This window comes from Paralichthys olivaceus, chromosome 8 (genome assembly GCF_024713975.1).
Source record: "Paralichthys olivaceus isolate ysfri-2021 chromosome 8, ASM2471397v2, whole genome shotgun sequence".
Lineage (NCBI taxonomy): Eukaryota > Metazoa > Chordata > Actinopteri > Pleuronectiformes > Paralichthyidae > Paralichthys > Paralichthys olivaceus.
This window is the reverse complement of record NC_091100.1, coordinates 27326387-27352074: the sequence shown is the minus strand read 5'-3', so window position 1 is coordinate 27352074 and position 25688 is coordinate 27326387. Positions and strand designations below refer to the sequence as shown.

Here is a 25688-nt window from a genome sequence, read left to right as displayed (position 1 = left end):
TGAATGATTTGACAACATAAGATTTCCCTTAATTGCCAAGTTCTAGTAGCACCACCACCAGTTCCAAAATGTGTACTGATGACTTATTCAATGATCCATCCCAGATCCATGCTCACCCTCCAGGTTCACTTATTGTCTCTAATCTGTTGATGGTTGTTACACATGGTGGCTGAAGATACTTCATATAATTCAGGATGGTGTCCCGCATTAAAATATCAATCATTCAATCAAATTGTATTTGTATAGTCCATATTCACAAACCACAATTTGTCTCATAGAGCTTAACAAGGTGCAACATGCCCTGTCTTTATCCCTCAACAAGGAAAACCTATACAAAAAAAAACTGTTAATTCAATTAAATTAAATTCTATTTGTAGAGTGCCAAATCATAGTATACATTATCTCAAGGCACTTTACATAGAAGGTCAAGACCTTAAAATCTTATGTAATATAGAGAAACCCAACAGTTCCCACAATGAGCAGCACTCTGGCGACTTTGGAGAGGAAAAAACTCCCTCATTATCAGGAAGAAACCTCTAGCAGAACCAGGCTTAATGTGGGCGGTCATCTTCCTCGACCGGTTGGTGTGAGCAAACAAAAAGGGGAGGACAATAATAATAGTTGTTGTCCTGCAGTTCTGGAGTCAGAGATATCTGCAATGAGAGAGAGAAAGTGAGAGAGGGACTATGGGAGAAAAAAGAAACATAGTTACTCACATGTATTAAAATAAATAAATGAGTGTGTGTGTTTGTGTGTGTGTGTGTGGTAGCTGAATGCTCTACCTCCTGTTCTACTCTTACAGACTCTTGGAACCACAAGAGAGTCTGTGTTTTAGGAGTGAAGTGATCTATTTGGATAATACGGTGTTATGAGCTCTTTGATATATGAAGGGGCTTGATTGTTCAGGGCTTTATATGTGAGGAGCAGGATCTTGAATTCTATTGTTAATTTCACAGGGATCCTATTGTAGAGAAGCTAAGACAGGAGTAATATGATATCTCCTTCTACATCCTGTCAGCACTTGTGCTACAGCATTTTGGACCAACTGGAGTCTTTTTACAGATGTCCTGAGATATCCTAATAATAAAGAATTACAGTAATCTAGTCTAGAAGTAACAAATGCGTGAACTAGTTTCTCAGCATCCTTCTGAGACAGGATGTTTCTACTTTTCTTAATATTGTGCAGGTGGAAGAAAGCTGTCCTATATACTTGTTTTATATGGGGGTCAAATGATATGTCCTGGTCGAACATAACTCACAGTGGAGCTGGAGGCCAAACTGACATCATCCAAGGTGACTATCTGGTCAGACAGTGTTTCTCTGAGATGATTATTACAACAACCTTAGTTTTGTCTGAATTTAGAAGTAAAACGTTTTGGGTCATCCAGGCCTTGATGTTCTTGAGACATTCCTGAAGTTGAACTAAGTGATTAGATTCACCAGGCTTCATAGAAATGTACAGCTGGGTGTCGTCTGCATTACAATAGAAGTGTATGTTGTTACGTTTTTTGGGGAGAGGGTAAGGGAGCAGGTGGACCCAGAAGACAGAACAAAAGGTTTTAACAAAAGGTGTCCTTTAATGGGTATAATAACCAAATCCAAAAACAACAGTAAACTCAAAAATGCTCTCAAGTAAGAACAGGGGAGACACAAGGAGACACTTACTGGAGGAGGTAGAAACAATGACGAGTGGTGAAACAACACAAGGGATGACATGTTACGCTAAAGTACAACAACAAACTGACAAAGACCAAGGCAAGCACAAAGACTTAAATACACGCTGAACTAATGAGAAACTAGAGACAGGTGGCACACGACAAACAGGTGAACCTGATGAGGGCAGGAAGTCCAGGGGGAAAACACACAAGGAGCAGAGACTACAAAATAAAACAGGAAAGAGAGATGAACCACAGGGTGAAGCACAGGGTGAAGCACGGGGTGAAGCACAGGGTGAAGCAAGAGACACAGAGAGAGACACAGAGAGAGACACAGGGAGAGACACAGAGAGAGACACAGAAAGTAACAGAGTGGGACACAGGAGAGGGACATAGGAGAGGGACACAGGGAGCAAAACTTCAAATCCAAACATAGTCCATAATTGAAATGAAAACTCTCTTTTTATAAAAGAAGACCAAAAACACAGGAGACCTGACACATCATATTTGGTGCTTTCTGATGATGTTGCCTAAGGGGAGCATATATAAGGTGAAGAGTATCGGTTCAAGGACAGAACCTTGTGGAACTCCATGACTAAATTGCATGTGCATGGAGGGGTCATTGTTGACGTTAACAAATTGAAATCTATCTGATAAATATGATTTAAACCAGCTGTTCCTTTAATCCCTACATGTTGTTCCAGTCTCTGTAGCAGAATCTTATGATATATGGTGTCAAATGATGCACTAAGATCCCATAGGACGATTATAGAGACAAGTCCATCATCTGATGCCATAAAAAGGTCATTAGTGACTTTTAATAGTGCTGTTTCTGTGCTGTGATGGATTCTTAATCCTGACTGAAATTTTCCCAGCAAAACGTTACTATCTAAGTAATCACACAGCTGGTGAGCAACACCTTTTCTAGGCTTTTGGAAATGAAGGGCAGGTTTGATATTGGTCTATAATTAGCTAAAACCTCTGGATCAAGATCAAGGCTTTTTAAGCAGAGGTTTAATAAAAGCTACCTTAAAAGCTTGTGGTACATAGCCGGTTAACAAAGACATATTAATCTGATTTAATATGGAACTTTCAATTAGGGGGAAAGCTTCTTTAAAAAGTCGAGTTAGGACAGAGTCTATTTGACAAGTTGTTGGTTTAGATGATGAAACTAATAAGGTCAGTTCAGGAAGATCAATAGAAGAGAAATGGTTCAAATATAAATCTGGTGCTACAGGTGGGTCTATGATTTTAGGACAAGACAATGTATCTGTGCTATTCATGGGGAAGAGGAACCTGGGGTTGTTCTTATTTTCTTCTATTAATAATGAATAAAAAGAGGTTCTGGCATTTCTGAGTGCTTTCTTGTAAACAGGGGGAAAAAACATAGAAACCTCAGAGAGAGCCACATGTGAGGGATTCCTCTCCCAGGACAAACAGAAGTGCAAGAGATGCTGAATACATCATTAAAATTACAATATTTACAACATTGCTTAGAAAAAAAAAAATATATGAATGTGAATGATTTGACAACATAAGATTTCCCTTAATTGCCAAGTTCTATTAGCACCACCACCAGTTCCAAAATGTGTTCTGATGACTTATTCAATGTTCCATCCCAGATCCATGCTCACCCTCCAGCTTCACTTATTGTCTCTAATCTGTTGATGGTTGTTACACATGGTGGCTGAAGATACTTCATATAATTCAGGATGCTGTCCCGCATTAAAATATCAATCAATCAATCAAATTGTATTTGTATAGTCCATATTCACAAACCACAATTTGAGAAAGCTGGGTTGATGAAATTTCTCCATCACCCCAACCGGTCCTGGCAGAGGCCGTCCACACCGAGCCCTGTTCTGCCACCTGGGAGTTTTTCCTTCCCACTGTTGCTCATGCTTGCTCGGTGTGGAACAAGTTGAATTTTGTGTTTCTTAAGATCTTGGACTTTTGTGCAGCTGTTTGTTGTGATACCGTGCTATATAAATACATTTGATTGATTGATTGATTGATTTAGGTTTTAGGACAAGACAATGTATCTGTGCTATTCATGCAGAAGAGGAAGTAACAGCTCTTAGCATAAAGGAAAGGTGTGTCAATGCTTACCATATTAAGTATTTATACATAAGAAACTGTCTGATAGAGATGAAGGGAGCAGCATTGACAGTTGAAATCGAGGAGTTATTGCCAGTAATGGTAGAATATGTGAGTAGGTATATTGTATCAAGCAGTCTTGTTGTAATCATACTCCATGATCAGCCGCTACCACGATCATGATCAATCACCACAATCAACAATCATGCCACAAGGATCACGATCAAGATCACGATCAAACATCATGATATCTGATTCGCCATCTATAATATATGGTCCATGATCCCAATCTGTGATCCACCATCACGATCCATGATGTGGCCTTGCATGCAGCGATCCTGGATCTACAAGCAATAAAGCACAAGCACTCGATGAGACTTGAGACATTAAAGTGATAAAGAGGAAGAAAAGGAAAGATAAGCTCCATGTGTCATGTGTCCCTCAACATTCTAGACCTATAACAGCATAACTAAGAGCAGGTCCGAGACAGACCCGAAAATGCTCTAACTATCAGCTTTATCAGAAAGGAAGGTTTTAAGCCTACTTTTAAATGTAAAGAGGCTGTCTGCCTCCCAAACTGAACCTAGGAGATGATTCCACAGGAGAAGAGCTTGATAGCTGAAATCTCTGGCTCCTACTCTACTCTAGACAGGTAAGCCTAAATAGATACTTAGTGAGAGCTCAGACTGTGTGTGTGTGTGTTTGTGTGCATGTGTGTGTGTGTGTGTGTGTGTGTGTGCGTGTATGTGTGTGTGTGTTCTCTCCACAGTATTGACATCCTGAAGTATATCATCTATGGCCTTGCAGCTGGATTCTTTGTATTCGGAATCCTGTTGCTGGTAGAGGGTTTTTTCACCACTGGAGCAATTAGGGATCTCTATGGAGAGTTCAAGATTACTGCCTGCGGACGCTGCTTGACTGCACTCGTAAGAATACTCCAGAACTAATAGATTTCATATTATACACTGATATTTATATCTATCAATCCTTTTAAGCAGGGTATAGACAGCAAGATGTTGCATGGTAAATGACAGTGACAGATGATGTGGTTAGAGGGCAGGTCTGGTGATATCCAGAAATATACTGCAGCCAGCCACCAGGAGGCAATCTAGACATTTTGGGTTCACTTTTAGGCAACTGTCACGTCATTCATCTTTATATACAATCATAATGATCTGGTAATCCTAAGTATAAAAAAAAGACATGTCTGATTAAATAACATGCCATTGAAGAAAATCTAACCTTAACTGATTTACGTGTACTGTATCAATCATATCAATCAATCGAATTTTATTAGCATAGCCCATATTCACAAATCACAATTTGTTTCATAGCAAGGTGCAACATCATCTGCCCTTAACCCTCAACAAGAGTAAGGAAAGACTACCCAAAAAAATTTACAGGGGGAAAAAGTCCTTGTGGGGACCTTACCTTAAGGACCCCCTAATCCCCCCACTGCATTATCTGTGATGATGTGTTTGCAGCTCATGTTCCTGACCTACCTGTTCTTCCTGGTGTGGCTGGGCGTGACAGCGTTCACCAGCCTCCCAGTCTTCATGTACTTCAACATTTGGTCCATGTGTCAGAACACCAGCTTGCTGGAGGGAGCCAACCTCTGCCTGGACCTGCGTCAGTTCGGTAAGTGCCATGATGACATGAATAAACACTGGCATATCTGCCCTCTATAGTTACTGTTCTACTCACTGAAATATTGCACCAGATAAAGCAAAGTGCACATTTTTATGTGTTGTCCCTTTTATATGATGTACATAAAACCTGATAATTTCACATCACAGAAGTGAGGACATCCATTATAACTTTCATTTAAACAGATTAAAACTAATACAGCAAAATAAATATGGGTCTCAAACAGCATGTTTCAAAGTAAAATAAGTTATATTGCAACAGTAGCATAAGATCATTGTTTTTAGAAATGTAGATACATCTAAAACAGTTTCATTAATTTGATTCCTGTGTACAGGTGTTTATGTCCATGCTGTCTTTTACATGTGATACCTACAGGTAACATCTAGACAGATGACATTGATTAAAGTTCAGTTTTTGTTCTGCAGTATTTTGCACCTCTTTAAGACCTCTTTAATCTATCTTTGGATAGATAAACACATAGGTGACACTTTTTATAAGTGGATCAAGTCTGACTACTGAAAAAGGAGCACAGGAGCATTAGAGATGAATTCACTAGCATGGACCACAGCACTTGGATTTTTTGCAGATGGATGAATGGATGTGAAGAGGAAGGATGAAGACTGAGGAAGAATGTCTCTGTCAGGTTGGTCTGGGAGGATATGCCGTGAACTGGGTGGATGGAGACTCAGTCTTGGGGTTCCGTCTCAGGAACATTTCCACCCAAGCTAATGTCATACCCCTAAAACTCAGATTTAAATTGAGTGTGGTCTTCACAGATATTTTTGAGGTTGCTGCAGATATAGGAATGATATGCTTGGTTTGATCTGAGATGCCCAGTCTAGCTGCACTTCTGCCCCTCTAGGACAAAAATAATTTTCCACCCTCTTTTTGCAAAGTACCATACCAGGAACAACACACAAATGGCAATAGGCCTTACACACAGTATAAGTGTGCTACTGCACTAGGTTACTAATAATCTAACAATTCACCTCATTTAAAAAAGCTCTCAGCGAAAGTACATCCACTAAATGTATAGGTGCAGGTGGTTCTGACTCCTGTTAACACAAAAAAATATGGTTCAAACACCTCATCAATCAATCAATCAAATTTCAGTTTGATAGCCCATATTCACAAATCCCAATTTGTCTCATAGGGCTTTAACAAAGTGTGACATCCTCTGCCCTTATCCCTCAACAAGAGTAAGGAAAAATTACCAAAAAACCTTATGACAGGGGAAAAAGAACATAGAAACCTCAGAGAGAGCCACATGTGAGGGATCCCTCTCCCAGGACAGAAAGAAGTGCAATTGATGGCACGTGTAACGTCGAATGTCAGAAAAATAAAAGTAATTACAGCATAGGTTAGTGTAAATTTTTAGCATGATAGAAGGTAAATGAATCGAGGAATTATTGTCAGTAATGGTAGAGTATCTGAGTAGACATATTGTATATCAAGCAGTCTTGTTGTGATCATAGTCCACGATCAGCAGCCACCACGGTTAGGATACACCATTATAATCAATCATCAGGATCCACCATCAGCTGCCACCTACGTTTGCCTCACAGTAACAAAGGTAAAATGATTAATTATCAAAAAAACACAGATTGATAGGTAAACACAGTATATTAAGGCCCAAACTAATGAAATCAAACCCGACCTGGTTGACACTTAAACACCAAGGCCAGGTGGCAATATATTTCATACAAAACAAAACAGGTCACAAAAAACACAAAATAGTTCCCCATGTTTACAGAAAGTACAAGAACAACATTTTTAAAGTTGTCCACTGAATGAATGACCAAATTGATAGAAATTATTCTGTGTCCTGCATGAACTAATGCAATACTTCATTTCAGTCAGGAACACTTATCATGATTATGTCATGATCTAACCACTTATTGCACAAATGGTAATACAGTTATGCTTGGCATGGATGGCTCCATTCTTTGGATGTTTCCTGGATTAGCCAAACAGCATGCATGATAAAACAGGGAACATGTGCAAGAAACCCAAAACAATGGAAACCTAATGCCAGCTAGCATGCTGCAGACCTCAAAATTATCGATTTAAGAATGCAAGCATGAATCTTGCGAGAGGTCATACTGCTGTTGTGAGAGATATCCATATGTAGCCACAAGCATGCTGCAGACCTGAAATTGTTGACTAAGGAATGCAAGCATGCATCCTGTGAAAGGGCATACTACTGTTATGTAACATGAGTAAGTGGAGCAGCAAGCATAGGGCCACCAAGATGGCGCCACGAACCGTCGCCTCGGTGTGTTGGTGCGCACTTTTGTGTTTGTTTTTAGTACTTAATTCTGTTTACTGCGACCCTACTCGGATTACTTTCACGATGGACGAGCTTCTTTCCATCAGGGACACAACACCATCCAATTTATGTCCCAACTTTATCGCCTCTTCCGTGGATTTAGTGGACTTACTCATCAAAGGTGCGGCGGTCCTCGGACACGCAGTGAGACTTCGGCGGAGACGACGAGGGAAGCGCGCTGGGGCCCTGGTGCGCTTCAGGGAGCGGGGATTACGCTCACCTCTCCCGAGCATCCTCCTCTCCAATGTCCGCTCGCTGTGCAATAAGATGGACGAACTGCGCCTCCTCATCCGGACAAATAGAGACTTTTCCCTTACTTCTGTCTTGTGTTTCACGGAATCGTGGTTGACTGAAGCCACACCGGACTCCGCCGCACAGCTGACCGGCTTCCAGCTGTTACGCGCGGACCGCGACCCGATCCTCTCACACAAGGCAAAAGGCGGAGGGATTTGTTTTTATATAAACCAGGGCTGGTGCAGCGACGTGAAAGTCATTTTACAGTCCTGTTCTCCAGACCTGGAAACTTTTTTCATTACCTGCCGACCGTTCTACTCTCCCCGTGAGTTCACCTCTTTCACCCTGGCCGGCGTGTACATCCCCCCGCAAGCTGACGTGCGCGAAGCACAACGACAACTCGCCGAGCAGGTACTGGGGGTGGAGAGGAGGAGAGAGAACACTTATTCCCCTGTTATTGTCCTCGGGGACTTTAATAAGGGGAACTTATCTCAGGAACTCCCGAAATACAAACAGTTGATCAAATGCCCGACCAGGGGGGAGAACACTCTTGATCACTGCTACAGCACCATCACCAAGGCGTATCATGCAGTTACCCGCGCTGCTCTGGGCCTGTCCGACCACGCTCTTATTCACCTGATCCCAGCCTACAGGCAGAAACTCAAACTTTCTAAACCTGCTGTGCTGAGATCCAAGAATTGGAGCAACAGAGAAGCTGTGGAGGAGCTGCGTGACTGCCTGGATAACACTGACTGGGACATTTTTAGAACTGCTTCCAACAGCCTTGATGAATACACAGATGCAGTGACGTCTGTGTGACGTCATACATCAGCTTCTGTGAAGACAGATGTATCCCAACACGCAACAGGGTGAGCTATAACAATGACAAGCCCTGGTTCACTGCAAAACTCAAACAGCTTCGTTTGGAGAAGGAGGCGGCCTTCAAGAGTGGGGACATGGATAGTTTCAGACTGGCAAAATACTTGTTTGGCAAGGAGATTAAGGAGGCCAAACGACAGTACTCAAAGAAGCTGGAACAACAGTTTGCAGCCAACGACTCCTCGTCAGTCTGGAAGGGGCTGCGAGTGATCACCGGCTGCAAAACCAAATCCCCCCACTCTGTGGAAGACCTGTAACTTGCAAACGAACTGAATGACTTTTACTGTAGATTTGAAAGACAATGGACCAGTTCTAACCCAGACTCCCAGCCCCCCCACACAGCTATTACACCTCTTCACCCCAGCCTGGACAAAGACTCAACCCCCCTCCCCCCCATCACACCTCTCTCTATTCAGGAGAGAGATGTAAACAAGCTTCTGAAGAAGTTGAACCCCCGCAAGGCACCTGGACCCGACGCTGTCTCCCCCTCCACACTGAGGCACTGTGCAGACCAGCTTTCTCCAGTGTTCACGAACATCTTTAACACCTCACTGGCTGAATGTGTTGTACCCGCCTGTCTCAAAACATCCACCATCATCCCCGTTCCCAAGAAGCAGAGGATCACAGGCCTTAATGACTACAGACCTGTCGCCCTGACCTCTGTAGTAATGAAGACCTTTGAGCGCCTCGTGCTGACCCACCTCAAGACAATAACCAACCACCTCCTCGACCCACTGCAGTTTGCCTACAGAGCCAACAGGTCCGTAGACGACGCAGTCAACATGGGACTCCACTTCATCCTCCAGCACCTCGACTCCCCCAGCACCTACGCCAGGATCCTGTTTGTGGACTTCAGCTCCGCATTCAACACCATCGCCCCAGCTCTTCTCCGTGACAAGCTGACACAGCTGAGCGTGCCTGAGCCCACCTGTAGGTGGATCTCTAACTTCCTGACTGACAGGAAGCAGCGCGTGAAGCTGGGCAAGCTTGTCTCTGAGTCACGGACCATCAGCACTGGAGCCCCACAAGGTTGTGTGCTCTCCCCTCTACTGTTCTCCCTCTACACCAACAACTGCACCTCCAGCCATCCCTCTGTCAAACTCCTGAAGTTTGCAGACGACACGACCCTCATCGGATTAATCACCAATGGGGACGAAGCCGCCTACAGAGAGGAAGTTAACAGCCTGGCTTCCTGGTGCAGCCAGAACCACCTGGAGCTGAATGCTCTAAAAACTGTAGAGATGGTAGTAGACTTCAGGAGGAGCCCAGCCCAAACTGCCCCCCTCAGCCTGTGCAACTCCCCAGTTAAAACAGTGGAGTCCTTCAGATTCCTGGGGACCATCATTGCACAGGACTTGAGGTGGGCGGAGAACATCACCTCCATCACCAAGAAGGCCCAGCAGAGGATGTTCTTCCTGCGGCAACTGAGGAAATTCAACATGCCGCAGAAAGTGATGGTTGAATTCTACACAGCCATCATTGAGTCCATCCTCACCTCATCAATCACCGTCTGGTTCGCTGCCTCCACTGCCAAGGACAAGGGCAGACTGCAGCGGATCATAAGGTCAGCTGAGAAGGTCATCGGCTGTGACCTGCCGGCCCTCCTAGACCTGTTCCACTCCAGGACCAGTAGGAGAGCAGGCAAGATCATTGCTGATCCCTCACATCCCGGTCACCACCTGTTCCAGAGACTTCCCTCCGGAAAAAGGTTTCGGGCCATCAGGACTAAAACCTCTCGCCATCTGAACAGTTTTTTCCCCGTGGCAGTGGGGCTCACAAACAAGCCCCCTGCATCACACTGACTCTGCACCGCACTGACTCTACCCCACCACACCCCACCACCTGCACATAATTTATAATTTATTACTACTCTGTTACTGCATATATGTATATACTTTATTTTATTTTATTTTATTTTATTTTATTTTATTTTATTCAATTTCTTATATATTGTTGTTTTTCTACATTGTTGTTTTATGTACATAAGTAGTGCACCAATTACACCAAGGCAATTTCCTGTATGTGCAAACATACCTGGCAAATAAAAGAATTCTGATTCTGATTCTGATTCTGAAGCATGCTGTAGACCTCTAAAAATGATTGAATGATTCACTACTTTATTTAGGTGTCACTACTTTTTTAAGCATATATTTACTATATTTTATTTTAACATTTGGGTTTATTGTTATTTTATATTCTTATTCTATTTCATTTGTTATATTATATTTTTTCCTTGTGTAATTTCTGAGTATGGCTAGAGGGGAACCTGGGACTCAAGCAATTCATTGCCGGATACTGTTAAATGTAATTGTTGTGCATATGACAAAAAAAACTTGAATCTAAAGAATGCAGGCATGCATCCTGCGAGAGGTCATACTATGTTAAGTGGAATGTCTATAGCAGCAGCATGCTACAGACGTCTAAAATTATTATTAAAGAATGCATGTATGCATTCTGCAAGAGGTTGTACTACAGTTATTTGGAATATCCGTGTGTGGCAGCAAGCAAATGACTGAAAGATTTGCTGTCCTGGGTGAACTAGACACTCGAAGGCTGCTGAAGACCATGACCCATGGCTTTCACTGTGGATTTCAGAGACCAGGGCAGCAGCGGTGGTAGCAGCAGCACCGATGCAAAAGGAGTGCGAGGTGTACCACGGGGACGGGAGTCCGCTTTATTTTATATCTGACATGGTCTGTCCTTTGTCAGTAGGTAACAGGAGTTCGTCTTGCATCACTTGAGGATGTTGTGTTATTAAAGATAGGGGACAGAAGCAGTGTCAGTTGTGATATGACGACATTGACCTTTTCCCTCTCTATCAGATTTTGAGTGTTACAGGTGGATTGAGAACATCCAAGTGTCGAGGGGGTAGTGATTTCCCTGTGCCTGAGGAACCTGTGAAATATGGTTTCTAATAAAGCATCTACACATGACCAAAACTCTGAGCCTTAAGTTGATCACCAGCTGTGCACTAAAGGCAAAGATAGTGGAAGGCACTTATTGTTACTTCCTGGATGTTATTTTTTAAGGCCATTTAGGAGGAGACGAATGGAGGGATTCCTGAGCAGGCTACATACTGAAGGATCTATGCGTCTTAACTCACTGAATACCTTCGACGAAAGCTTTGGTTGATGAAGGTTGAATGTTTTCGAGATTTGAACAGAGAACAATAAAAGCACGGTTGCTTCGTTATCGCAGAAACGTATTTGTTTCCTTGACTAGATTTGCCCCAGAGATGCAAGCAACGATAATAGGGTATAATTCTATATATAATTCTAGCAGTGGGTTGACGAAAGAGGGAAGATCAAGCAGTTCTTCGGCCAAAACTGCTCATTATTGTAGATCCCCCAAAATTGACAGAAGGTGCAGTCAGTAAAGAATCTGATGGCGAGTGATGTTTATACTGTTTGTTGTAGAGAAAAAAAAAAAATTATATATATATATAGATATACAAATGTATGTTGATATATATATATATATATATATATACATATATATATATATATATATATATGTATATGCTGTTTTTTTTATTTATTTTGGATCAAATCTACGTTCTTCTACAAAATCATGCGGTTTGTCCACAATTTGTCGGAGGTCCAATAATCTAGAGATAAGTGATCTGCCTTGGGGAATGATATGCATGGCGAAATTAAATTTACCCAATTAAGACCATTTTAGTAATGGATGTTGCATCCAGCTCACTATTCATGGCTTCTCTAATTCGCACTGGGGTAGTGATGATTGCATAAGGTTGCTGTCTTAATAAGATGCCTAAGACTATCTTTTTTAAAGAGTAGTAATAATAAATAAACAAAACAGCGATTTGGGTTCTTCTTTAGAGCTTTGCCAAGCTCTGATACATTAGTCACTTATCTTTTAAGAGACGTGTGCAGCGAGGACACGCAGGCCCGAGGTGGCCGTCTCTGCACTAACTGCAAAGATTTGATTGCGAAGCTGAGGTGACGCTGCAGCAGCAGGTGGGAAGAATGGGACTCCTGGTGAAGTTGTAGGAACTGCACTTCCCAGAGGTTTTTGCGCTACCTGCCGTACTCACAGCAAAAAATGCAGATGGGAGGACTGGATGTTGATAAGCACGATGTGGATGGTAGCGCTAGCCTGAGCAACCACAATGGCTTTAGCGGAGACTGCGATGCTGTGCTTCTTCTTTGATGTAGGACACATAAACAGCCAGTGTCTGACAGCTTATGACAGCTGAGCACATGACTCCGTGTCCTGCATGAACTAACACAATGCTTCATTTGATTAGCATTGGCAGAATGTCTGTGTTTGTCTCAGTTGTGAATTTCCAGATATTAGGCAGATGGGACTGTGATCCAGGTCCTGTACTATGAAGCAAGCTCAACATACCGAGGATATCTTTCAGCTATCTGGCTGAACATAACCTGACAAAAGCAGTCAGGCAAAGTGGTCACACAACGCTGCTTATCAACTCTATAGCCAGCGTTGTGAGACCGCGAAAGTCAACCCAGGTTTTCCTGTGTTAATGAGTAAGTAACAGGTGCATTTAAAACCCTGTGGGAGGATATGTCTTAATCTATGTGTCTGTGTAGGAGCAATAACTCCCTTATTAAATGTGTCTGGATTTTTCCTTTAAACTGGGTCTCCCGGTTCTCCACATAAAGCCAACACACACAGTCTCTGTAAGCACTGCCCTCTGCAGTACAAACATAGAAACTACAAATGAGCCTCTGTAAGCAAACTGATTGATTTTCAGGGGATTTTTTGGGGATTATACACTCAACAGGAGCACATGGGGGTCATTCTCCCAGGGAAAACTGTAATTAGTTTAAATGCTCTTTCATCACCCTTCATGCCACAGATGGATGCATGCAGCAACAGGTTGTGCCAATTATATATTTTTTTCTTTGTTAAGTAGCCTTGAACATTTCTGAGGAGAGATGGTCACAGTTTCTGCTGATGATATAGTTTTTCTTTTTTCTTTGTTAAGGAGCAGTGACTATCTCTGAGGAGAGGAAGGTGTGTACAGGATCTGAAAAGTTCTTCAAGATGTGTGAATCCAATGAGGTAAGAGAATCCCGGGAGATAAGGAAGCAGGATCATGCTGTTTTCTCTTTCCTTTACCTTTGTATTTGATGTAATTTAGATGAAAATATAATGGTTTGTGACTTATCAAATCAAATTAATCTCCACTTCAAATGACAGCTGTATTGTGTGTTTTGCAGCTGGACTTGACCTTTCATCTGTTTGTTTGCGCACTGGCAGGAGCAGGAGCTGCTGTCATGGCCATGGTGAGAATCAGTACTTATTGGCACTGACTGGTATGCCCTCCAACTTGTGGGTAAAGCTCACAGTAGGAAATACATTTACAAGTTTATAAGTCTGATTATTGGAATGAAAGTAATTACAAGTCGCATGTTAGAAATGCTTTCCTGTAAAAATAAGTTTTGAGCAGTAATTTAAAGATCAGTAGTGAGTTTGCAAGCCTTATATCATCTGGCAGGGAGTTCCAGAGCCTCGGGGCCCTGACAGAAAAAGCCCGGTCACCTTGAGTAGCCAGCCATGACCTAGGGACAGCTAACAGGGACAGGTTGGCCGATCTCACGTTATGACCAGGGTTATAGGGAGTCAAGAGCTTTAAAAGTTATTAAAAGAATCTTAAATCCTGAATTTAACTGGTAATCAATGAAAGGATGCAAGAATTGGCATGATATGAGACCTACGGTTTGTTTTTGTTAAAATATGAGCAGCAGTGGGGTGCCCACATGTCATCCCCCTCTCTCTGCCCCCTGCAGACAGAGAAAGAACTGATTTGATTTTAGCAATGTTTTGTAGATGTAGTAGCAAGATTTAATGATTTGATTAACATGTGTTTTGAAGTTTAGATGAGAATCAAATGTGACACCTAGATTTTTAGCTGTTTTAATATTAGGGGCCGAAAAATGATAGGGGTCTACCCTGGAGATTATTTCAATTTAATTTGATTGATCCTGAGACGGGAGATAAAGTGCTGCAGAGCCCCTCTACGACCTCAGCCCAATGGGACTGTTGATTTGGAGTAGAGCAGGATGAAAGCTGAGGACAAGTGGAGGGCTCCCAAAGAACTGTGTCAGGGATAATTGCCTCGAGTATTTTGGTCTGCTCGTCAATAAAGCTGCTCAAGACGGAGTCTCTGTTCTGTAGCTCATCCGAAAGCCTCCGGATATCCTCCTTAAGGTCAGCAATTTTTTTATTTGCTCTGAAGTGAGGCACAGCCGCAAGGCACGGATGGCATGATGTTTTGTTATGTTGTGCTCTGCTCCACGTGGCGTCAAAATAATGTTTTTATTAATGACTTTGGCTCACACTGGGCACCACAAATGTTGTGATTATGTACTTTCCCTCGTGCAGGGTACGATTATGTACTTTCCTTCACGCAGGGCGAGAGACATTAAATATTAATATTAAAAATATTAATATTAAAAATATTAATATTAAATTATAATTAAACTGATAAAAGATAAATAGGGGCACCACCCTTCAAAGGAAGGCAAAAGATATCCAATTTATTGAATAAGTCTCATGAAATTACTGACTACAAATTTGGAACTCTGATTAATAAATAACTATAACCAAAATTACCACATCAATAGCTAGCAAAGTTGAAGGATATGGAGTTCTTGACAGTGTAGAGGTTCACACTTATGCAACATTAACTAAGACTTGTTTTGAAGAAAAACATTTATTATGAGAATAATAAAAGTATAAACACAGAAACTAACAAAAGGTGTACTTACTATATGCAGATGTTTATGCGAGTGTGCTTGTGTGTGTGTGAGTGAGTGACTGAGATTCAAAATGGCGGGTGGCCACTGAAGACAAAAGGCCCCCTGGAGTGGTGAGACCATGTGGCTGAGATCACATGTAGGTGTTAGGTTTGTGGAGATGAATGTGTGAGGTGTTGGTGCCAGGTTAAAGAAAGTAGTTAGATGCATGCAAAGAAAGTGATCAGCATAACAGAATTAACATTAACTTTCAGATAACATATTCCCAAATGTCACAACAACACAAGTCGAACTTATAAACATCACATGAAATACAAATAGGATTAAACAGTCCTTTACTTAGCCTAGCATAATAATAAAGCCCAGTTGTGTTACCCGTCCATGAAAAAGAGGGAAAGGTACTTTTTGGTTGTGCTGTTTGAAGTCCAGTGAAGTGGTCATGTTGATTTTTGGATCCTGTTGTGCATCTGCTGGTCAGACCTTGTGTCGTGGCCAGTTGTGCTGAAGTTCTTAAGCTGGCTCTCGCGTCGCTGCCTTTGTAAGGATTTTAGCGGTCTGCTCCAGGCAGGCCTGCTGGAAGTTGAGGAGCTTGTGTAGGGAGGAAGTCTCCCTGACTGGGAGAGCAGGGCCAGAACCTACTCCTCCAGGAGCGGTCAGCAGGGGAAGAGGCAGAAGAGAGAAGAGAGAAGAGAGCTAGGAGAGGGGAAACTCGGCTTATGTTGGCCTTGTGACCTCATGGGTCATGGGGCACACAGTGACCAATAGTGGTTGAGAGTTGTCTCCAGGAGCAGTTTTACCACCTATGTGTGAAGATGAAGCACCCTGGGATACTGAGTCCTGGAAGCTCTCCTTTGTCTCCAGAACAAAGCAGACATGCTGTCAGGCTTTTGACTACACATGTAGGCCCAACTATGGTTCACAGATACCAGGTACCAACAGTTAGCTTAGTAGTCAAATATAGAAATATAAGGTGAACTGGATGTGATTGTTGCATTCAGCCAGTGTTATTGGGCAGAAGTGACGTTGAGTAGAGGCTATGCTAACGAGAGCGGCCAAAGCAGGTAACGTACACTGATCCTGAGATCTGATTGGTGAGTTCTGACACTGTCTGAAACTCAAGATCCTGGGATCTGGTCAGTGAGATCTGACTCCTCGCTACAGGGATTGCGTTTTTAATCTGGTATATTACTTGATCAAGTACGAAAAATAAGTGTAGATTTGATAAATGTTGATTCAAGGGGAAGCTTTGTCTTGACTCCATAGTCAAGACAAAGCTTCCTATGAGGTGCGTTCAGGCACAGCACATACAGCATTCATTATTCATTCATTTTCTCTACTTGCTTATTCCTGCTTTGCTGCTGTTGTCTTAAACTGTTCTTAGAAATCATTAGTGATTGTTTTCCTAAGCTTTTTTCCAAATACAACTTTCATCCCACGCTGCTTTTGGGAATATAAGTTAGAAAATAGACAAAGATCATATATTGTACTTCAATTTAAATTTAAATTTTAACCTGGACTTACAAGCTTGTGGCCATTTGGAGGCAGCATAAACAAGTTGTAAACAAAGCATCAACCAATGATGGTATGATCTATATTGGGTTTAGAGATCTTTTTTCATTGAACACACTATTGGGAAAAAAAGACTCTAGACAGTGTTGAGGATGAAGTTCTGTAGACCAAACCAGAACCGCAGAGTCTCATATTTCCAAAATGTATGTCCGCAAGATATACATGTAGCTATGGAGGCATTTGGTTATCTGCAGCTATTTAAAAAAATTCATGTTGCAGTTCAATGGTAGTTGCCTCAACCATTAGGCTGCATGGGTCCCCCCCAAACAAACGACTGTTGTCTGTGTGCACTGTTGTAAAGTTTATGTCGCAAAGTGCAGTTGAACTACTATTTAGTCTTTGAAAAACCATTTTGTTATTTTGCAGTGAAAATGTATTTTCATTTTACAATGTGAGGTTGATTTTGTATTGTATCATTATCTGCTTGTACAATTCAGTGGTGCCCTGTGCACTCACTTACTCATAATACTTCAGGTACAACAGGTACAACGTGAACATTATACCAAATCAAACTAGTGCCTTGTTGTCTGGTTTACTCCATGTGTACTATTTTTAATGTTTACCTTGACTCGTCCTCCAGGTCCATTTTCTGATGGCTCTAGCTGCTAATTGGGGCTACCTGAAGGATGCCAGTCGGATGCAAAAGTATGAGGACATCAAGTCAAAGGAGGAACAGGAGCTGCATGACATCCACTCCACACGCTCCAAAGAACGCCTTAATGCCTACACATAAACATCTCTGTCAGACACACACAATGATAATGCATGCGCACAAAGGCACTCACACACACACAGACACAAAGGGCACGATACAAGCCTAAGTCAATCAGAGATATACAATGTATACATTGATGAAAAAGACAACAAAAACATGTAATCAGACACAGATACAGTCACAAGCTGGTAGACATTAACAAACAAATTATCACTGTACACAAACACCAATATCATCCTCATGTCAGCAGTAGATCATTGGCTCTGGGGGGTCTATGCTAAAATCATCATGTGAGTTTGCTCCATCTTTGGTCCCTGTTTTCCTGAATCATCTGATTAAATTATCCTGAGTTGGAATTTGCCATGGATTTTTTAATATTTAAAGACTGCAAAAGTTGTGGCAGCAAACTACACCATTGCTCAGCATGCAAATAAGCTGTCACAGAAACATATCATAGACATATAACAAGCTGTTAGCATAACACACAAAGGCCAACAATCTACAGCAGATACGTGCATGAGTCTGGTGTCAATGAGCTCATCATTTAATATGGGAGCCACTCCTGCTGAACAGCCCTGTACCTGCTGTACAACGTACACGTGATTCATCCATACATTATCTCTCTCTCTTTCTCCCTCTCTAACACACACACATAGATGTGGCTGAATGGTTGGTGTGGTGCAGTTAGTGTTGTATGGTGGTGTCATGCTGTGTCGCACCACTCAATGATGACTGGTATTGCAGAGAAGTGTAGTCATTGAGGAAACATGTAACCCCTGGTTACAAATGGGTTGCTAACTTGTCCTACCCTTCTCTACTTTTTCATCCAACCTAACCACTTTCTCTTTCTCCTATCTGTCACCTTCTGATCTTGAGACGACTTATTTTTTCCACATACTTGTTGCACATACTGAAGGTGGCATGTAACAAAATAAGTGATTCTTGAAAGGAAATTCTTGAAATGTTTAAGAAGGTGGTGATAATTGTGATGATTTTTATTTTATTTTTTTTGTGATCATGATTATTAGACCAATTATGGACTGACAAAGTACTCTGAAGATCATTTATAAATTCTAATTATTTTAATGTTAAGGCTTCTGTCATCAGAGTAAAAGTTAAAGAATTTCAGAGGCCATTGAGGTTTTGCGTCCCCTGTCCCTTTCATCCCCAGTTTATATGAACTTTGTCCTCAGAAACAACACATCTTAATAGCACGTTTTTTGACATGTGTACTATTCTCATCACTTTGTTGAATAATGTCTTTTTCTCACTTTTTGGGTTTTGCCATTTTAATCGGCATTGTGTAATTTTGGCATTGGGGTTTTAAAAGGGGCAGGTGTGTGGAAATTGGACTTTTATCACTGTATTTCAGTGGTTCTGCACACACAAATACACACTAATTTGTGTATACACTAAGCCTAAACTCCTTTAAAATTGCACTTAGACTTGTTTCAACCTTTATTAATAAAACTTGATAATATTGGTTCCTCTGGAGGGATAAATTTGATTGAAACTTGTCACCAGTTTACAGGGGTTACATTTGTATGCAACGTTAAATTTAATTGACCCAGCCATTAGAATAAGATGATTGTATGTGTTTGTCCTGGTTGTAGCTGTGAAGGAAAGAGGTGATTCAGCCAGTAGAGATCCATTTTGTCTGCAGAATGATTCCTGAATAGATGATGAAGATGGGAATGACTGATTTAAATTTAAAGAATATACCAGCACACAAACACACACAGATGCACTCCACCACAACATCCCTCTGAGCCATAATTATTTCATTACAAACATCATTTCACTATTTTACTATCAACGTTTAATCTCTTAATCTTTTTAAATGTGAAACCATTTAATAAGAAGAATAAAAATGTTTTTTCTTTTTCTTTTTGTGTGCAGTATCAAGAACTGTACCCAAAATGAGTCTGTATAAAGATATACATGTATGTGCAACAGTTGAGGTGAGAGGTCAAGATAATGATCTTCTCCTGGTCCGGAGTCTGGAGGGGGGTGATTCATTCCCAATGTTCGGAGCTTCTCCCTTCTACGAAAGCTGCATTAACACACACAGGAATTGTATGAGCTTCCTCTGCAACACAGCAGCAGCTGCTGTACATGAAAAACTATTTACACAGAAAACAGAAGTGTGTGCCGCAGATCATCAAGTTCTGGGCCATTGCGAGATGATGTTCTTATGGTATTAAGTATGTTAGCTGAATTAAATAGATTGCCCTTCACAGTATGGCTCTGATAAAAATGATAAAATCTTCACATTAATTATAAAAAGCATATCGGTCCAGTATCATGACTAGACTAGACAGAATCTGACATGTGTCTGTTAAATACTGACAAACCGACATAAAATCACGTGGCATCACATTTCTTCCAGTATGAAAGTGGTACAACAGAGTTCAAATACATTTCTTTGCATTGTGTATATGCAGCTGCATTTGACACATAAAAGTAAAAAATGATAAAACAAGTACCATCAGTATAGATGGGATGGGAGACTCCTTCAGACTAGTGGCCTGTTCAGGGGTTGTCTTGGCTGCGTACAGTCAGTATTTTTAAGGGTCTAGTTTTACAGTAACAGTATTCTGTCATTTCATTGCCTGACAATGGGTGTCATGTCAATGTTTTTAACATCAGGTAAAAGAAAATATTGTGTTTTGTGCTTTTATTGACCCCTCTCTCTCTCTTGTTCTTGGTGTGTAAATGCATTGAGTTCCCCACTGTGGGACCTATGTATAGTCTTGCAGCATTGGTATTAACCTGAAGAAATAACGATGAAAATGAATGAATACATAATAATGATGATAATCTTGTACTAGGTTGAAAAAAAAGAAAGAAAATCTAGTTGTTGTTTGTGGCATGGTTATGCATTCAGTGGTCATAATTTTAACGATTAAAACAAAAATAATAATATTTCCCACTGGCACTGCTCTGCTTTTTTTTTGTTTCAAACCTTTCAGTGTGGAGTTTTGCTGTTTCTTCTTGATATTGGTGTTGCTAAGCTTGCTTGCTTGTTCATTTATTTACCACCAGAGCAATAAATTGTAGCAGTTTGCAAGAAATGCCAGCAATTTATTCCCATAAATTGCTGGCATACAAATGCATGAATCATCTATTATGTCCTAAGTGAAATGATCACGTTGTTATCGTTTATGCTAATAAAGCAGATTTGCAAACATGGTGTAATGTATTGCTCTGGCCACCCATTATCCTTCACTCATCTCTGCTCACATCCTCTTCCTCTGTCTGGGCATAAAGGCTACTGTCTCACCACAGCCGCTCATGTCCGCTTCAGATTTTTGTGACCATATTTGACTTTGAACGTGACTCGTCTGATTTTCTGTGCTGATGTGCTTTGACATTTCATGTGTAAACGAGAGTCACCGATGCATAAGTAACAGCTTCAAATAATAAGCAACAAACGTAGTCAACACAGCTCAAACATCCAGAGCACCATATGTAACAGACGTTGAGGAGGCTAAAATAAATCATTCAAGCTAGTTCCAAAGTAAATTTATCTCAAAAATATTTTCTTGAGCAGTTTGAGCAGAACACAGTGATGCTTACTAGAAAGTGTCACTGTGGCCTAAATGTAGCCAAATCACCAAATATAAATGAATTACTGTTTGAACAGGCACAAGAAGATTCAGCTGCTGTTTAAACCAGTTAGAGAATGTTAGCTGCTCTTACTTTCTTTCTTTCTCCTTTACTTTGTCTCTTTGTAAAGATGAATATGTGTATTGACATGTACTAATCCTGCGGCTTTCTTGTCTGCTTGCTGACCACAGCTGACGTTGGATCAACTCAAACATTCCATTATCCTGACCACAAATCCAATTATGTCAGGATTCAGAAAAACTGGCCCTGTCAGTGAGATAAAGCACACAAAATCTGACCTTCTGTGTTTGCAGCCCAGCTGCGTATCATAGGATGAAAAGTCAGATTTCCTTTGCCTGAACAAAGTCCTTTCTTGTTCATTGTGAACTGAATCACAGATCTAAAAATCGATGAAGCTGTGGTCTGTGACCTTAAATTCGATCATCATGTTTTCCATTATTGCATTCTGTCAGTTTGGACATTTAGAATGTGGGAGTTTTTTGTCTCTCCATGATATTCAAGACTTTTTATACTTCACTCTGGTTGCTTAGTAGCAGACTTATCTTCTTCACTCTTTCATTTTTGTACATATCTTTGCCAACAGCTTGGGCAGACAGTGTCTTTTTTATTTGTAAAGATATAAACTTGCTTGCATATACAAATAAAACAAAATAATACACTTGTGTACCTGTAATGGAATATTGTGAGTTTTTGTCTTCATTTCACTTAAAAGCACTGTCACACTGCTGATAATAACATGAATATTGAAAAGCCCATTATCTATGACAACATCATAGCACAAATACTACCAGTTTTGTGGAATACACACACACAAAAACATTGGTGAAAATCTCAAAAGATGTAAATGGGTTCTTCCTTGGCACGCACCCTTCCACCAAGTTTCAAGAAAAAATGATTCAGTAGATTATGTGTTACCCTGCTAGCAGAAAAGCAACAGAAACAAAAACATAACTTACTTGACATACTGTAGGTAAATATAATATCCTTACTAGAGGTTTTTGACTTTCCTGAAAATAATCAAGTTTCAGGTATAAGGGTATGTTGTGCACTGCTCCACGTGGCGTCAAAATAATGTTATTATTAATGACTTTGCCTTACACGGAGCAACAACAATGTTGGTATTAATGTTGTTATTATTTACTTTCCCTCACGTGGGGCACCATTAAATGGTGTGCTTTTGGGCATTCAATAAATGTGGCTATCACTGAAATATTAAATATTAATATTAAAATTATTAATATTAAATGATAATTAAACTAATAAAAGATAAATCGGGGCAACACCCTTCAAAGGAAGGGAAAAGATAACCAATTTATTGAATAAGTCTCATGAAATTACTGACTACAAATTTGGAACTCTGATTAATAATTAAATAAATAACTATAACCAAAATTACCACATCAATAGCTAGCAAAGTTGAAGGATATGGAGCTCTTGACAGTGTAGAGGTTGGCAAAATTCACACTTATGCAACATTAACTAAGACATGTTTTGGAGAAAAACATTTATTATGAGAATAATAAAAGTATAAACACAAAAACTAACAAAAGGTGTATTTATTATATACAGGTGTGTATGCAAGTATGCATGTATGTGTGTGTGTGTGTGTGTGTGAATGAGTGACTGAGATTCAAAATGGCGGCTGGCCACTATGAAGACAAAAGGCCCCCTGGAGTGGTGAGACCATGTGGCTGAGATCACATGTAGGTGTTAAGTTTGTGGAGATGAGTGTGTGAGGTGTTGGTGCCAGGTTAAAGAAAGTAGTTAGATGCATGCAAAGAAGTGATCAGCATAACAGAACTAACATTAACTTTCAAATAACATATTACCAAATATCACAGCAACACAAGTCAAACTTATAAACATCACATGAAATAGAAATAGGATTAAACAGTCCTTTGCTTAGCCTAGCGTAATAATAGAGCCCAGTTGTGTTACCCGTCCATGAAAAAGAGGGAAAGGTCCTTTTTGGATGTGCTGTTCGAAGTCCAGTGAAGTGGTCTTGTTGGTTTGTGGCTCCTGTTGTGCATCTGCTGGTCAGACCTTGTGTCGTGGCCAGTTGATAGATAGATAGATAGATAGATAGAGTACTTTATTCATCCCCGGAGGGAAATTAAGGTGTCATAGCAGCTTGTGTATCGGAACACAACAAAACACAATGCAATAGAACAAAACAAAACAAAACAAAACATTTAGGTAAAAAGAACAGAAACAGAAACACAAGATGAATAGGCAGACAAGTAGTGCAGTGGCAATATGATGATAATAGTAATAATGATATGATGGTAATGTTATTGTTAGACAGTATATAAGAATATTAGTACAGTATATATTTATATATATATATATAGTATACAATATAACATAATATATATTTATATAGACAGTAATTATACCAATATAATAGCAGTATATAGTAATAATGGCAGCAATAGTATATATAATAATAATAATAGTAGTAGTAGTAGTGATAATAATAATATAATAATAGCATGTACACATGTATAAATATGTGTATATAGACTTGTAAATCCGAAGAATATACAGAGAATATGCAGAGTATGCAGAGTATGATATAATATGATATGATATATAATATATAGTAGGGTATAATTATAAGTACTTGACTATACAATATACTGGCAGTGTAAGAATACGTGGACTGGATGTGCAAAAGACAATATTATTGTATAAAAAGGTCTGTAATATTAAAGTGGTTTAAATTAACACACGTAGTGTAGTGCAGGGTACATGGTGCAAAGGTGACAGGTATATTAGTGCAGTTCTGTGATGGTGGCTCTGACAGAGGTAGATGAGTTATAGAGTCTTATTGCGGTTGGGAGGAACGATTTCCTGTATCGCTCCTTAGAGCAGCGGGGTTGGATGAGCCTGTGGCTGAAGCTGCTCTTTAGCTTGTCCAGTGTTTTGTGGAGGGGGTGAGAGGGATTGTCCATGATTGCCAGCAGTTTTGCCAGCATCCTGTTCTCCACCACCTCCTCCAGGGTGACAAGCTTAGAGCCAACCACAGACTCTGCTTTCCTGATGATTTTGTTCAGTCTGTTGGCGTCCTTTGCCTTGATGCCCGCACCCCAGGACACCACAGCAAAGAAAATGGTGCTCGCCACAACAGACTGATAGAACATCTGCAGCATCTTGTTGCAGACATTGAAGGACCCGAGCCTCCTCAGGAAGTAAAGCCGGCTCAGGCCCTTCTTGTAGACGGCCTCTGTGTGAGTGGACCAGTCCAGTTTATTATCCAGTGTGATACCCAGGTACTTGTATGCAGGTACCACCTCCACATCCGTCCCACCGATGCAGACAGGAGAGGGCACGGGCTTGTTCCTCCTGAAATCCACCACCATCTCCTTCGTCTTCTCCACGTTGAGCTGCAGGCGGTTCTCCCCACACCACTTCACAAAGCGGTCGACCAGGTCCCTGTACTCAGCCTCCCCCCCGCCCTCAACACACCCCACAATGGCCGTGTCATCAGAGAACTTCTGCAGATGACACGACTCAGTGCAGTGCTTAAAATCAGCAGTGTATGTGGTGAAGAGGAAGGGGGACAGTACAGTTCCCTGGGGGGCCCCGATGTTACTGATCAGACGATCAGACACACAGTTCTGTAATCTCACAAACTGTGGTCTGCCCGTCAGATAGTCATCGACCCAAGTGATGAGGGGAGCACTCACCCGCGTGCCCTCCAGTTTGGCCTTCAGCAGTCTGGGCTGGATGGTGTTGAAGGCGCTGGAGAAATCAAAAAACATGATCCGGACTGAGGTGTTGGGTCTGTCCAGAGAGGAGTAGGCCTTCTGCAGCAGGTAGATGATTGCATCATCAACCCCAACATGGGGCTGATATGCAAACTGCAGGGGGTCTTGTGATGGGCACACCAGTGGTCTGAGGTGTGCCAATACCAGTCTCTCCATGACCTTCATGATGTGAGAGGTCAGTGCCACCGGCCTGTAGTCCTCCAGTGCAGCAGGGCGTCCTTTTTTGGGCACTGGGACCAGGCAGGATGTTTTCCAGAGCACTGGCACTCTCTGAAGGTGTAGGCTCAGGTTGAAGAGGTGCTGGAGGACTCCACAGAGCTGGCTGGAACATGCCTTCAGCACACGAGGGCTGATGCGGTCCGGTCCAGCAGCTTTCCTGTGTTTGAGCCTCTCCAGCTCTCTCCTCACCTGGCTGGC

The 25688-nt window shown here is 41.2% G+C and overlaps 1 protein-coding gene across 2 annotated transcripts in view; it reads left to right on the top strand.

Moving 5' to 3' along the window:
- Positions 1-22179, top strand: part of LOC109645392 (neuronal membrane glycoprotein M6-a-like) — a 38085-nt gene extending 15906 nt beyond the window's left edge. The window contains exons 3-7 of one of the 2 annotated variants that reach the window (XM_069529984.1): positions 4522-4678; positions 5237-5390; positions 13817-13890; positions 14049-14114; positions 17737-22179. In XM_069529984.1, coding sequence (XP_069386085.1) covers positions 4522-4678; positions 5237-5390; positions 13817-13890; positions 14049-14114; positions 17737-17889 — 604 coding nt within the window. In that variant the 3' untranslated portion in view covers positions 17890-22179. Of the gene's footprint in view, positions 1-4521; positions 4679-5236; positions 5391-13813; positions 13891-14048; positions 14115-17736 lie in introns of both variants that reach the window. The other variant, XM_069529983.1, reaches the window with a different exon arrangement.
- The last annotated feature ends 3509 nt before the right edge of the window (positions 22180-25688 follow it).